Source organism: Bombina bombina, chromosome 8 (assembly GCF_027579735.1).
Source record: "Bombina bombina isolate aBomBom1 chromosome 8, aBomBom1.pri, whole genome shotgun sequence".
Taxonomy (NCBI): Eukaryota; Metazoa; Chordata; class Amphibia; order Anura; family Bombinatoridae; genus Bombina; species Bombina bombina.
This window is the reverse complement of record NC_069506.1, coordinates 120,724,335-120,739,994: the sequence shown is the minus strand read 5'-3', so window position 1 is coordinate 120,739,994 and position 15,660 is coordinate 120,724,335. Positions and strand designations below refer to the sequence as shown.

Genomic DNA, 15,660 nt, shown 5'->3' with positions numbered 1-15,660 from the left:
CATAGCGTCCAAACAAAGTAAGGACAGTACTGCCACAAATAATGATATTGCCCAAGATGATTCCTCAAATGAGGGGAGTAAACATGATACTACATCATCTCCTACTGTGTCTACACCAGTTTTGCCCATGCAGGAGGCCCCTAGTACATCTAGTGCGCCAATACTTATTACCATGCAACAATTAACGGATGTAATGGATAACTCCATAGCAAATCTTTTATCCAAAATGCCTACTTATCAGAGAAAGCGCGATTGCTCTGTTTTAAACACTGAAGAGCAAGAGGACGCTGATGATAATTGTTCTGTCATACCCTCACACCAATCTGAAGGGGCCATGAGGGAGGTTTTGTCTGAGGGAGAAATTTCAGATTCAGGAAAAATTTCTCATCAAGCTGAACCTGATGTGACATTTAAATTTAAATTAGAACATCTCCGCGCACTGCTTAAGGAGGTGTTATCTACTCTGGATGATTGTGACAATTTGGTCATTCCAGAGAAATTATGCAAGATGGACAGGTTCCTAGAGGTTCCGGTGCCCCCCGACGCTTTTCCTATACCCAAGCGGGTGGCGGACATAGTAAATAAAGAGTGGGAAAAGCCCGGCATACCTTTTGTTCCTCCCCCTATATTTAAGAAATTATTTCCTATGGTCGACCCCAGAAAGGACTTATGGCAGACAGTCCCCAAGGTCGAGGGGGCAGTTTCTACTCTAAACAAACGCACTACTATTGCTATCGAAGATAGTTGTGCTTTCAAAGATCCTATGGATAAAAAATTGGAAGGTTTGCTTAAAAAGATTTTTGTACAGCAAGGCTACCTTCTACAACCAATTTCATGCATTGTTCCTGTCACTACGGCAGCGTGGTTCTGGTTCGAGGAACTAGAAAAGTCGCTCAGTAGAGAAACTCCATATGAGGAGGTTATGGACAGAGTTCACGCACTTAAATTGGCTAACTCTTTTATTTTAGATGCCGCTTTGCAATTAGCAAAATTAGCGGCGAAAAATTCAGGGTTTGCTATTGTGGCGCGCAGAACGCTTTGGCTAAAGTCTTGGTCAGCGGATGTGTCATCCAAGACAAAATTACTTAACATTCCTTTCAAAGGTAAAACTTTATTTGGACCTGATTTGAAAGAGATTATTTCAGACATCACTGGGGGAAAGGGCCACGCCCTTCCACAGGATAGGTCTTTTAAGGCTAAAAATAAGCCTAATTTTCGTCCCTTTCGCAGAAATGGACCAGCCTCTAATTCTGCATCCTATAAGCAAGAGGGTAATGCCTCACAACCCAAACCAGCCTGGAAACCAATGCAAGGCTGGAACAAAGGTAAGCAGGCCAAGAAGCCTGCCACTGCTAACAAGACAGCATGAAGGAGTAGCCCCCGATCCGGGACCGGATCTGGTGGGGGGCAGACTCTCTCTCTTTGCTCAGGCTTGGGCAAGAGATGTTCAGGATCCTTGGGCGCTAGAAATAGTTTCTCAAGGTTATCTCCTGGAATTCAAGGAACTACCCCCAAGGGGAAGGTTCCACAAGTCTCACTTATCCTCAAACCAAATAAAGAGACAGGCATTCTTACATTGTGTAGAAGACCTGTTAAAGATGGGAGTGATACACCCAGTTCCAATAAAGGAACAAGGAATGGGATTTTATTCCAATCTGTTCGTAGTTCCCAAAAAAGAGGGAACGTTCAGACCAATTTTGGATTTGAAGATCCTAAACAAATTTCTCAGGGTACCATCGTTAAAAATGGAAACTATTCGAACGATTCTACCCACCATCCAGGAAAGTCAATTTATGACTACCGTGGATCTAAAGGATGCGTACCTACATATCCCTATCCACAAGGAACATCATCAGTTCCTAAGGTTCGCTTTTCTGGACAAACATTACCAGTTTGTGGCTCTTCCATTTGGATTAGCCACTGCTCCAAGGATTTTCTCAAAGGTGCTAGGGTCCCTTCTAGCGGTTCTAAGACCAAGGGGCATTGCAGTAGTACCTTACTTGGACGACATTCTAATACAAGCGTCGTCCCTGTCAAAGGCAAAGGCTCATACGGACATCGTTCTAGCCTTTCTCACATCTCACGGATGGAAGGTGAACAAAGAAAAGAGTTCTCTGTCCCCGTCAACAAGAGTTCCCTTCTTGGGAACAATAATAGATTCCTTAGAAATGAGGATTTTTCTGACAGAGGTCAGAAAATCAAAACTTCTAAGCTCTTGTCAAGTGCTTCATTCTGTTCCTCGTCCTTCCATAGCGCAGTGCATGGAAGTAATAGGATTGATGGTTGCAACAATGGACATAGTTCCTTTTGCACGAATTCATCTAAGACCATTACAACTGTGCATGCTCAAACAGTGGAATGGGGATTATACAGACTTGTCTCCAATGATTCAAGTAGATCAAAAGACCAGAGATTCACTCCGTTGGTGGCTGACCCTGGACCATCTGTCCCAGGGAATGAGCTTCCGCAGGCCAGAGTGGGTCATTGTCACGACCGACGCCAGTCTAGTGGGCTGGGGTGCGGTCTGGGAATCCCTGAAAGCTCAGGGTCTATGGTCTCGGGAAGAGTCTCTTCTCCCGATAAACATTCTGGAACTGAGAGCAATATTCAATGCTCTCAGAGCTTGGCCTTAACTAGCAAAGGCCAAATTCATAAGGTTCCAATCAGACAACATGACGACTGTTGCTTATATCAATCATCAAGGGGGAACAAAGAGTTCCCTGGCGATGAAAGAAGTGACAAAAATAATTCAATGGGCGGAGGATCACTCCTGCCACTTGTCTGCGATCCACATCCCAGGAGTGGAAAATTGGGAAGCGGATTTTCTGAGTCGTCAGACATTTCATCCGGGGGAGTGGGAACTCCATCTGGAAAATTTTCGCCCAAATAACTCAATTATGGGGCATTCCAGACATGGATCTGATGGCGTCTCGTCAGAACTTCAAGGTTCCTTGCTACGGGTCCAGATCCAGGGATCCCAAGGCGACTCTAGTAGATGCACTAGTAGCACCTTGGACTTTCAACCTAGCTTACGTATTCCCACCGTTTCCTCTCATTCCCAGGCTGGTAGCCAGGATCAATCAGGAGAGGGCCTCGGTGATCTTGATAGCTCCTGCGTGGCCACGCAGGACTTAGTATGCAGACCTGGTGAATATGTCATCGGCTCCACCATGGAAGCTACCTTTGAGACAGGACCTTCTTGTTCAAGGTCCATTCGAACACCCAAATCTGGTCTCCCTCCAACTGACTGATAGAATCAAGCGTTCAATCTCCAAGCAAAGCGTGGGTTTTCAGATTCGGTGATAGATACTCTGGTTCAGGCCAGAAAACCTGTAACTAGAAAAATTTACCCTAAAATATGGAAAAAATATATCTGTTGGTGTGAATCCAAAGGATTCCCATGGAATAAGATAAAAATTCCTAAGATTCTCTCCTTTCTTCAAGAAGGTTTGGAGAAAGGATTATCTGCAAGTTCCCTAAAGGGACAGATCTCTGCTTTATCTGTCTTACTACACAAAAGACTGGCAGCTGTGCCAGATGTTCAAGCATTTGTTCAGGCTCTGGTTAGGATCAAGCCTGTTTACAGACCTTTGACTCCTCCCTGGAGTCTAAATCTAGTTCTTTCAGTTCTTCAAGGGGTTCCGTTTGAACCCTTACATTCCATAGATATTAAGTTACTATCTTGGAAAGTTTTGTTTTTGGTTGCAATTTCTTCTGCTAGAAGAGTTTCAGAGTTATCTGCTCTGCAGTGTTCTCCTCCTTATTTGGTGTTCCATGCAGATAAGGTGGTTTTGCGTACTAAGCCTGGTTTTCTTCCTAAAGTTGTTTCTAACAAAAATATTAACCAGGAGATAGTTGTACCTTCTTTGTGTCCGAATCCAGTTTCAAAGAAGGAACGTTTGTTACACAATTTGGACGTTGTCCGTGCTCTAAAGTTCTATTTAGAGGCTACTAAAGATTTCAGACAAACATCTTCCTTGTTTGTTCTGGTAAAAGGAGAGGTCAAAAAGCGACTTCTACCTCTCTTTCCTTTTGGCTTAAAAGCATCATCCGATTGGCTTATGAGACTGCCGGACGGCAGCCTCCTGAAAGAATCACAGCTCACTCCACTAGGGCTGTGGCTTCCACATGGGCCTTCAAGAACGAGGCTTCTGTTGACCAGATATGTAAGGCAGCGACTTGGTCTTCACTGCACACTTTTGCCAAATTTTACAAATTTGATACTTTTGCTTCTTCGGAGGCTATTTTTGGGAGAAAGGTTTTGCAAGCTGTGGTTCCTTCCGTTTAGGTGACCTGATTTGCTCCCTCCCTTCATCCGTGTCCTAAAGCTTTGGTATTGGTTCCCACAAGTAAGGATGACGCCGTGGACCGGACACACCAATGTTGGAGAAAACAGATTTTATGCTTACCTGATAAATTACTTTCTCCAACGGTGTGTCCGGTCCACGGCCCGCCCTGGTTTTTTAATCAGGTCTGATGAATTCTTTTCTCTAACTACAGTCACCACGGTATCATATGGTTTCTCCTATATATATTTCCTCCTGTCCGTCGGTCGAATGACTGGGGTGGGCGGAGCCTAGGAGGGATCATGTGACCAGCTTTGCTGGGACTCTTTGCCATTTCCTGTTGGGGAAGATAATATCCCACAAGTAAGGATGACGCCGTGGACCGGACACACCGTTGGAGAAAGTAATTTATCAGGTAAGCATAAATTCTGTTTTCTTTTACTGCCCAGCTGCAGGTAAAAAAAAAGGAAGAAATGAACTGCAGCCAATTAGCATCAGCAGTGCTGAGGTCATGAACTGTGATCTCATATGATTTCATAGTAAACTTCCTTAACCCCTTAGTGATCAGACCATTTTTCAATTTTCTTACCGTTAAGGACCAGGGCTTTTCCTCTTACTCATTTACTGTACCCACACATATTATATACAGTTTTTCTTGCCATTAAATGGACTTTCTAAAGATACTATTATTTTCTTCATATCATATAATTTACTATAAAAAAATTATAAAATATGATGAAAAAATGAAAAAAAAACCAACACTTTTTCTAACTTTGACCCCCAAAATCACATCTACACACATCTACAACCACCAAAAAACACCCATGCTAAATAGTTTCTAAATTTTTTCCTGAGTTTAGAAATACCCAATGTTTAAATGTTCTTTGCTTTTTTTGCAAGTTATAGGGCAATAAGTACAAGTAGCACTTTGATATTTCCAAACCATTTTTTTTTTTTCAAAATTAGCGATAATTACATTGTAACACTGATATCTGTCAGGAATCCCTGAATAACCCTTCACATGTATATATTTATTTTAGTAGGCAACCCAAAGTATTGATCTAGGCTCATTTTGGTATATTCCATGCCACCATTTCACTGCCAAATGCAATGAAATTAAAAAAAAAAAATTTCACAAACTTTAGGTTTCTCACTGAAATTATTTACAAACAGCTTGTGCAATTATGCAACAAATGGTTGTAAATGCTTCTCTGGGATCCCCTTTGTTCAGAAATAGCAGACATATATGGCTTTGGCATTGCCTTTTGGTAATTAGAAGGCCGCTAAATACCACTGCGCACCACACTTGTATTATACCCAGCAGTGAAGGGGTTAATTAGGTAGTTTGCAAGGTTAATTTTAGCTTTAGTGTAGAAATCGGCCTTCCACCTGACACATTTCACCCCCTGACCTCTCTCAAACAGCTCTCTTCCCTCCCCCACCCCCAAAGGTCACCCCCATCTTAAGTACTGGCTGAAAGTCTGCCAGTATAAAAATATTCTCCCACCCCCTCCCACCCTCCTCTGCCTCCTCAAGCGATGGGCCACCCACCCACCTTCCTGCTATCCCTCCCACGCCACCAACACCACCCTCTGCATCGGTTTCTTAGCAAAGGGTATTGCACGATGCCTCAACATCGAGGCATCGCTGCAATGCCCTGAAAGTGATCACGATCGCTTGCATCTCTTGAAACCCAAGAGGACGTGCCAGGCACATCCTCGGTCATTAAGGGGTTAAACTTAATAGAGAAATAACATGTGTGTATGAAGCATGCTCCCTTGCAAGTCTCGGGACAGGCATACTGATTTTTATTACAGCTGTGCTGCATCACTTTCAAGTGCTTCAACATTTGGGTATCATGTCCCTTAAAAATGGATAAGTATAATTTATGCAAACAGCTATCAGAAAATTCAGGATATACAAATAAAATAATATCTCAAGCTAACTACCTGAGGGAAGTGTGTGTGTGTGCGCATGCGTGTATGTAAATGTGTGTGCATACATATATAAAAGGTAAATAAAACAAGTAAATATAAATGTAGTGCACATAAATGTAGAAAAATAAAAACATATAAACTCTATGGCATATGTGACATTTTTAGTGATGTTGTAATTATTTTGTTCTTCACAGGTGAACTTGCTGTTGTCCAATATGGGTGGGCAATGGAGTCTTTGGTTTGGTTCTTCAGTACTTTCAGTGGCTGAAATAGCAGAGTTGGTATTTGACACTGCTGCTATGGTCATTATCATCACCTACCAATGGCAAAAGAACAAAAGGAAGGCAAATATTAATGATTTGTACAGGAAAGTCAATTCTGATAACGAGGAGCCCAAAATCGATTTATCTTTGCCTGAGAAGTACAAAACTCTGGACCATTCCAGTAACAATTTGAATGGGCTTGACACTGAGCTCTTGAAAAGAAATGAAAAATGTGAAGAACTTAAAAGTGCCATCTAAAATCTAAATTCAATATTTTGATTCATATAGTCACAATACGATATAGAGCCAGATTCTCAAAAACTAGCTAAAATCATCAACTTATTTTACTGAGCACCATTTTGGCAAACTAACCTTAAAGGGATGGTATGGTCAAAAATTATATTTTTTGCATTGTACTGGGTTGCTTATAATAAAATGTATGTCCAAATACCTTCCGCTGTGCTTCTATTACTGTTCGCTTGATATTCCAGCTGTAAAGTGGGTGTATTTCCAATCTCACCATGAGGATAATTTGCATTAGCCAATCATGGTGGGCAACCTGCGTTCTACAATTCCCTGCAGTTTTGGGTAAGTTCTAATCTAATGCCTGCCCTTCCTGTTCTGAAGTTCCCTCAAGTCGGTGCTGCCATATATCATTGTGAGTATAGCGCAGAGAAGATTCACTATGTGCATGCAGCTAAGTTCTTAGAAGACTTTGCAAAATTCTTCATGTATTTCAGTGCTCATGCGTGATATGTTAAATAGAAATGTGCATGCATTGGGAGGAGTTAATTTATGCTAAAATATTATAAATAGATGGGCATGAAAAATACTGAGGGCTAGATTACAAGTGTAGCTGTAATTTATCATGCGCCCACAAACATGCAAATTTGCCCATTTGTGGGCGCGCAATAAATGACCAGCCATTACAAGCGAGTATGTGAGTGTGCGGTAGCAATTAGTGCTCCGAAAATTAACTAGAGGTCAGACCTCAGTTTAATTTTTTTAATTTCCCTCAATTGCCTCAAAATTTAGTGTGTAGTGGTTTTTCAAAAATAAAAAATCATAAGCATTATTTATTTATTTTTTATTAAAAAAACTGCACTAAGCAGTTATAAGGGATTAAAAGTAGCGGGTGTGGGGTGTTAGAAAAAACCAGCACAGAAAAGTGCCTTTACATTAGGGTCCATGTAAATATATATGTATATACACATATTAACACATAAATATATATATATATGTGTATATATTCATATACATATATATTTACATTTGCTGCGTGACCTACCCCCTTCACTGCGCTAGTTCTAATGCCATTGGAGCCTATGGAAGTGTTCTCTATTGAGCGCATAGCTTCCTAGCAATGCAACGTGAGGTCGCATTACAGGCCACTTAAAATATCAGCGCACAACTGCGTGCACTGGTATTACGAGTAGATCGCAAATATCGTGCTTGTGAAAGCGCTATTTTGCGCTTCACTTGTAATCTGGCCCGGAGTCAGTAAAATAATATTTTAAACGATCTTAGAAGCTTCGGTTTCTTCAAATAGAAAGTTCACGTTGATTTTTTTTAACATTTTTGAATGATATGTATTTTAAAAAAGACTTTTTAAGTAGACTTTTCTAATCCTATAAAGATAGAGTTCCCAAGGTGAAAATTGCCTTAAAAACAATCCCTGAGGGGCCTTGTAATACTGACAATACATTTTATTGAATCTTACCAGCCCTCTTACCAGCCCAGACAGCTTTAGAGAATTGACTCCTTGCAGAGCTAATGCTCTTTTTCACTAGTAAACCTCATAACTTGTGTATATTTTATAAATGTAATGTGTTTTTATATTACACATTGTACATTTAACATTGGATTTATTTCTTCAGCTTTCCATTTACAATGAAGAAACAAAGGAATTTCATTCCCCAAACTATAAAATACTGATGAATCAGAATAAATATATATAATACAAAGATAATTAATTAAACATTTTCTTGGTAATGATTTTTAAAAGAAGAATTTGATACCTGAACTTGAAAATGCTTTAGTTTTAGCACCAATATGATATTCATGGGTTAGTATACAAGCTTACTGAAAAATCATGAGTTTTGACAACTAAGAGACCATGGACCCAGGTCACAATGTCACTGGGTTTATTTGCAGAGACTGTGTTATGTTAAATAACTTCTACAAAATATTACTTGTCACATACCTCCCAACATTTCAAAATTCAAAAGAGGGACCCCCCCCACGGCAATTTTGAATTTTGAAATGTGGTGGGCAGGAGCGGGGGTAGGGCTTAAAAAATCATAAGACCAAAGTACTATAAATAATATTCTAAATAGTCATATCTTTTAATACTCTTAGGCAGCAAATCAAACACAAGCTCAAACCACTGGTATAGCTATGTGAGCTATGTATTTAATTAGCCTTTGCAGAGACAGTGCTAAATATTTTTATCTTAATTGGACATTTAATAATAGATTCTTTAAAACTGCTCTCTGCTTTCCTCATTAATATTCTAGATTCTGGCCTTTAAAGTCAGCAAAAATGCACAGTAACCCACTACATAGCATACACTTATACATACAGATACACACTACACAGCATACACTTACACATGCAGACACACACACACACACACACACTACACAGCATACACTTACACATGCAGACACACACACACACACACACACTACACAGCATACACTTACACATGCAGACACACACACACTACATACCATACACTTACACATGCAGATACACACACTACATAGCATACACTTATACATGCAGATACACACACACTACATAGATTACTTATACAGGCAGATACACACACACACACACACTACATAGCAAACACTTATACATACAGATACACACACACACTACATAGCTTACACTTATACATGCAGATACACACACACACTACATAGATTACTTATACAGGCAGATACACACACACTACATAGCATACACTTATACATACAGATACACACACACACACACTACATAGCAAACACTTATACATACAGATACACACACTACATAGCTTACACTTATACATGCAGATACACACACTTCATTGCTTACATTTATACATGCAGACACACACACTACATAGCATATACTTATACATGCAGTTATACATACACACACACACACACACTACACAGCTTACACTTATACCTGCAGATGCACACACATACACATGTATAGATACAGATAGGCACACACACTACATCATATATGGGTATCTGTAACCCATTATATGGGGTCCTGGGGTTGGCAAGCACATTAGCTGGCAGTCTGAGGCTGCCACTGTTCGTTATCCTGGTGTTAGCACTGCTCATCATATAAAACTGAAGGCATTCTAGTATTATCACCAGAGGTAGACGTCATCACTACCAGGGGTTAGAGGTCGTCATTACCTGAGGTCAGAGGGTATACAGCCTTCCTACTCCTGCTTAACCCACACACCATTACTTTTCCACAAGGAATCTAACAGGTATATAACCCTGGGAGAGAAAATCCAGCTGCGTCTGAGTATGTGCCCAATAGAATTAAAAAAATATATATATATTTATTTATTTTTAATGCATGGGGCAATGCAGGATAGATAGCTTGCAACCCGGGACAGACCCCTAAAATCGGGACTGCCCCATGAAAATCGGGACAGTTGGGGGGTATGATGTCAGTAACTCTTAGGCATCTTGTATTTCTTTTAGGAACATAAGTTATAGCCCCATCATAGAACTGTGTATTCACTGCTGCTTAGCGGCATTGAAAAAGGCCTGCCTTATCTTTTTGCTGAGGTTGCACTAACCTAGCTCCATGCATAGAGTTTACTAGGGTATTGATTGGTCAGAGGTGCTCTTGTTCCCCAGCATTGAACCACCACTGACTAAATGGCTTATTGCTTTATCTCTGTAATCCATAATGCAGGGTCATGTGACCAGTGTAATCCTAGAGAGCAGCATCTTTTTATAAACACATGTTTGCATTAATTTTTGGAGGGAAATCCGCTATACTGTGAACCACTTCCCAATACATATGTTTAGCTCATATTTGACATATATTTCTCACAACTGGGGGGCCAGAGATGCACGGAAGGGCCGTACACTGCCACTAGACAGCTATGGATTACTGATCATAGGCCTAGTGCCACAGTACTGTAATACCCATCAAATAATCTTGCCTTAGGCACAGACCTAGTGACCTAGGCTAAAATACTATACTCCCCCGTGTCTATGTGCTTGTTCATCAACTCTCCAAGACTCCTGAATTCACTGTCACCTATTGTCTCCTTCACAATAACAAATCCAAAGTACTCCGCGATTAGTGTTATACGTCCAATAATTTTACCACCAATCAGCAAGCGCTACCCAAGTGCTGAACCAAAAATGGTCCGGCTCCTAAGCTTACATTACTGCTTTTCAAATAAAGATACCAAGAAAAACAAACACAAGACACTTAAGCTTGCCAAAAAAGAGCGCTACCTATTTAGGGTAATATAGTATATAATATGTAACCAAATGTGATATATTGGTAAAATCCAGAAATCAATAGATACATTAAGTTAAAAACTCTATCTAGTGTCTGGAGTAATATAGGCACAAGTAGTAAGAAGTGAATACAGCGCCAACAAGAGGCCAAGGGATAAATATACTCACAGAGAGATAAAAGAAGATTATTTAATGAACCATGCTAAAAAGCATCAGTAATAAAAGACTATATGTAAAAAGCACATATAAATAAAATTACAAATACAGGAATATCTTACAGAAGCGGCTCAAAGGGCCAAAGCTGATAATTACAATAAAAACAAAGGTAATAACAGGTGATCAGTGTGAGTGGTACACCAGAATAAGAGGCTAATTCTGTTTTATCAGTATACACTAAGTACAACTGTAGCAAGTGCATCAAGCAAAAAACTAATAAACAATAATACAAACAATAGTGTTCAAAATTAGTGTTACAAAAATAGTGTTCCAAAAAATAGAAAAATGCACTGCAGTGCAAAAAAAGGGGGGTAGCAAAATAATTGTATAGATACAATCAAATAGTGAGTGAGTGCAAATGGATATAAAAATGCTAGCTACTTAATCCAGTGAGGTTAAGATATAATTAAATAAAATACACAATATGCAATAACATAAAAAATAAAATACACAATATGCAATAACATAAAAAATAAAAAATAAAATATAAAATATAATCCAAAAAAGTGTTCAAAAAGTTGATCAACAAATGTTAGTGAAGAACAAAAATAAATCAATCAAAACTAAAAATTGGAAAAAAAGGGTGATGAAAAGCAAGGTGAAAGTGAGGAAATTGATTCCTTCCAATGTTAGTTACTTTAACAGATCCAAATTCCTGAGTGTGGTTGCTGAAGTAGCTGATTGGATCCTAGCACCTGTCAGCTGCTCCTATGGTATCCTAAAAAGTGTCCCAATATGTCAACGCGTTTCTGCCCTCAAAAAAGGGCCTTTCTCAAGACTAGAATATTGGTAATGGCAGCTGGCCTTATATACAGTTTAGAAGTAGCCTATATGGTAGTTTAATTGATTAATTGTATTGTTTGGGCGCCAAATCCCTCCACTTCCTGTGTAACATCTAAAAGATTCCCCCATAAAGTGTAGCATCACTTCCTGTGTAACATCTAAAAGAATCAACTTGGGGAATTCTCTGAACCAGATTGCCTCATCATCACATTTTTTAAGAATGAACCCTTCAACAGTAAAGGACAAGACAATACAACAACAACAAATACGTCTGAACTAAAAACAACAAAGAAGAAGAGAATCAGAGGCAAACGTGGAGGGGGCAAAACGAAGAAGAAAATAAAGGTACTGCACAGAAATGATAAAGAAGGACTGGAGCCATATATTAAGGATCTCCAACAGATTGCTACATCCTCTAAGTCAGATATAGAAACAAGTATCTCTGACTACAGAAGGAACATAAATTCAGGCGATGGCATTTTTAACCTCAGCAGGCATGACATTAAAAAAGAAGAGAGAGAAGTTCTGAAATACGGCCTCTCATTTGCTCCTACTAGAAGCCTGGATAAATTCCAAACGTTTACTAATACAAAGGAATTTATAAGGAAATTAACCTTAAAAAGATACTTTCTCAAATCTCCTTTGGAATCCATGGCACCAAAAAGCTACACTACAGCTGATGCTGGGAACAACTATATACATACAGGATTGAAACCGAAATCAAGTTTCTACCCTACTTATGCAAAGGGAAATGCCATCGATGCATTTGAGATCATGGTTACTAAAGACATCAGAGATATCAAACCAAAGAAATTGAAGAGGATAAGACAAAATCTGTCCAGGCAACACATAGAGACTATCAGAAGTCTTGAGGAAAATAACCAACTGACGATAAAACCAGCCGATAAAGGAGGGGGAATCGTCATCCTGGACAGAGATAAATATATGGCAGAAAACCAACGCCTATTAAAGGACACAACAACGTATTTGAAGCTGAAACAGAATCCCGTTACAGGTTTCCAAGAAGAACTCAGAGAACTGTTAACAAAAGCTAGAACAATGGGTATATTAGACGAAAAAGAGCACAGATATTTGGACATTGACCATCCTATAACACCTATACTGTATCACTTACCCAAGATACACAAAACTTTAACGAACCCTCCGGGTCGTCCTATTATCTCTGGAATTGGCTCTCTCACAAGCAACTTATCGGAGTATGTGGACCAACATCTACAGAAGTACGTAAGGGCCCTCCCGTCATATCTAAGAGACTCAACACAAGTCTTAAATATCTTAGACAACACACCATGGGAAGAAGGCTATATCCTTGCAACCTGCGACGTAGCAGCATTATACACCAGCATACCTCATAAAGAAGGACTTGAGGCAATCAAATGGTTTCTGGATAAAGATCCACTGATGTTAGAAGATCAGGCCAAATTCATATTGGATAGCATCCAGTACATTCTTACACACAACTATTTTAACAATGAGGGGATGTACTACCAACAAATTTGCGGGACAGCTATGGGGACCAGGTTCGCGCCCAGCTATGCTAATTTGTACATGGGAAGATGGGAGAGCATCTTCTGGGATTCATGCCCAGCGAGCGCGGACCTGGTCCTATACCGCAGATATATTGATGATGTCCTAATAGTCTGGAAGGGCTCAACAGAAGATCTCTTGTACACAATTGAGGTCATGAATCAAAACCATCAGAATTTGAAGTTCACCTACAACTGGAACTTTAAGGAAATCGTCTTCTTGGATCTAAAAATAGAAGCTCTAAACGGAAAATGGGAAACATCTACGTACTTCAAATCGGTTGACAGTAACAGCTATATACACTATGAGAGCTGCCACCATGAGAAATGGAAAGAAAATATCCCAAAGAGCCAATTCCTAAGGGTCCGAAAGAATTGTTCAAATATCGAAACCTGGGAAAAACAAGTGAGAAATTTGTGGAAAGAGGTTATAAGGAGGAACATCTAGACCAAAAAATAGAAGTACGACAGGTGGAGAGGAAAGAGTTAACCAAATACAAAGATCATAAGCAATATGAGACAGAGGATGCTATAAATGTACCATTAATAACAGAATACAGCAGCAATCGATACATCATTGAAAATATCTTTAAAAGACACTGGCACCTTCTAAAAAATGATGACATTATTGGAGATAAACTCCCCAACCAGCCAAAATTTGTTTATAGAAAGACAGGAAATCTCAAAAATAGATTAGCACCAAGTCTACCCAAGAAGAAGACCAATACACATGATGCAATGGGGAGACCAGTAAAGGGATTTTTTCCATGCCCCACCTGCAAAGCATGCAGAAGAGGGGTAAAGACTAAAAAATTCAAGTCCAATCAGACTGGAGAAGAATTTACTATCAAAGATCTGATTAGATGTCAAAATACGGGGATAATCTACCTTATGGAATGCTCATGTGGGCTCCAATACATCGGCCAAACCTCTAGAAGCCTCAGAGATAGGCTCAGAGAGCACATACTGTTGATCGAAAAACAAAATAAAGAAACAACACTTTATAAACATTTTGCCACGAAGCACAATGGTAGAATACAAGACATGAAATTTATAGGTATACAAAAAGTTGCCAAGAACTGGAGAGGGGGTAATTTTGAAAAGAGCCTCTTAAAAGCAGAATCCAAATGGATCTTCTTATTAGACTGCTTACACCCGAAAGGTCTGAATAATAGGGAGGATCTTACCTACCTCTTCAATTTATGATATGTATCTGCCAATGTCCTCATAGGACAGTATAAAATTCCTCTCCAAAGATTTTTTAAAAAAACAAAAAGACCTTTGAATCATCTGGGCTATTGAACAACTAGTCTATATAAAGACACAAGCTAGACTTATAAGATAGTGCTGTATCATTTAGAATTCTATAAACCCGCTGTTTTAAAGCTTCTGGGTTATTACACAATTTAGCCTTTATAAAGACCTAAATTTATAGAAGGTCCTGTATCGTATATATCCAATCCAAAGCCTCATTATATAGGCATTGTAGCCCTCCACCCAAATATATAGAAGTTCATCCATTTTTACTCATTAATTGCGTATCAATTTTTGTCTGCTTAAGGTTACCCTTCACCCTACCACATATTTGTTTACCATCTTCTGTTTGATCTTCTGATCACCATTAAAATCTAAGCTCCACAATACTATATAATTGTGGGTTAGAATGATTTAAAAGTAGGTTTTGCAGATTCAATCTTCAAAGCAATTAGTGTGGACATCTATACAGTTATCCTATTAACATAAGAAGAAGGCTTTTTCCTCTATTTTCCTCTATTGTTCTAGTTCTCAACTATTAAACAGCAAATGTAGACTGTTTCCTATTTATATACCCTTTGATATATATACCCTTAATTACATTCATGAGCATACACTTGAATGTTTCTTTCTCTGACATAGAAATTTATACACTGGACTTGTCCAGCTATCACTAGTTTCCTTATTAAATTACTATGATGGCGTTGTAATCTAATATATTTATGCAACCAGAATCAGGTACATATCCCTTTTATTTGTCGCTAAATATGAGATACCATGTCCTGGTTTTATCTATATCTTTATATACATATAACTGATTTTACATATCAGATAGATGGACAACTAAGTCCAAATTGTTTCTATTGGGACTTTGT

General features: G+C 39.1%; 1 protein-coding gene across 1 annotated transcript in view; it reads left to right on the top strand.

The window, feature by feature from the left end:
* Window positions 1–6,936, top strand: part of LOC128638020 (amiloride-sensitive sodium channel subunit alpha-like) — a 122,938-nt gene extending 116,002 nt beyond the window's left edge. The window contains exon 13 of the mRNA XM_053689898.1: window positions 6,418–6,936. Coding sequence (XP_053545873.1) covers window positions 6,418–6,744 — 327 coding nt within the window. The 3' untranslated portion in view covers window positions 6,745–6,936. The remainder of the gene's footprint in view (window positions 1–6,417) is intronic.
* Window positions 6,937–15,660: the final 8,724 nt, after the last annotated feature.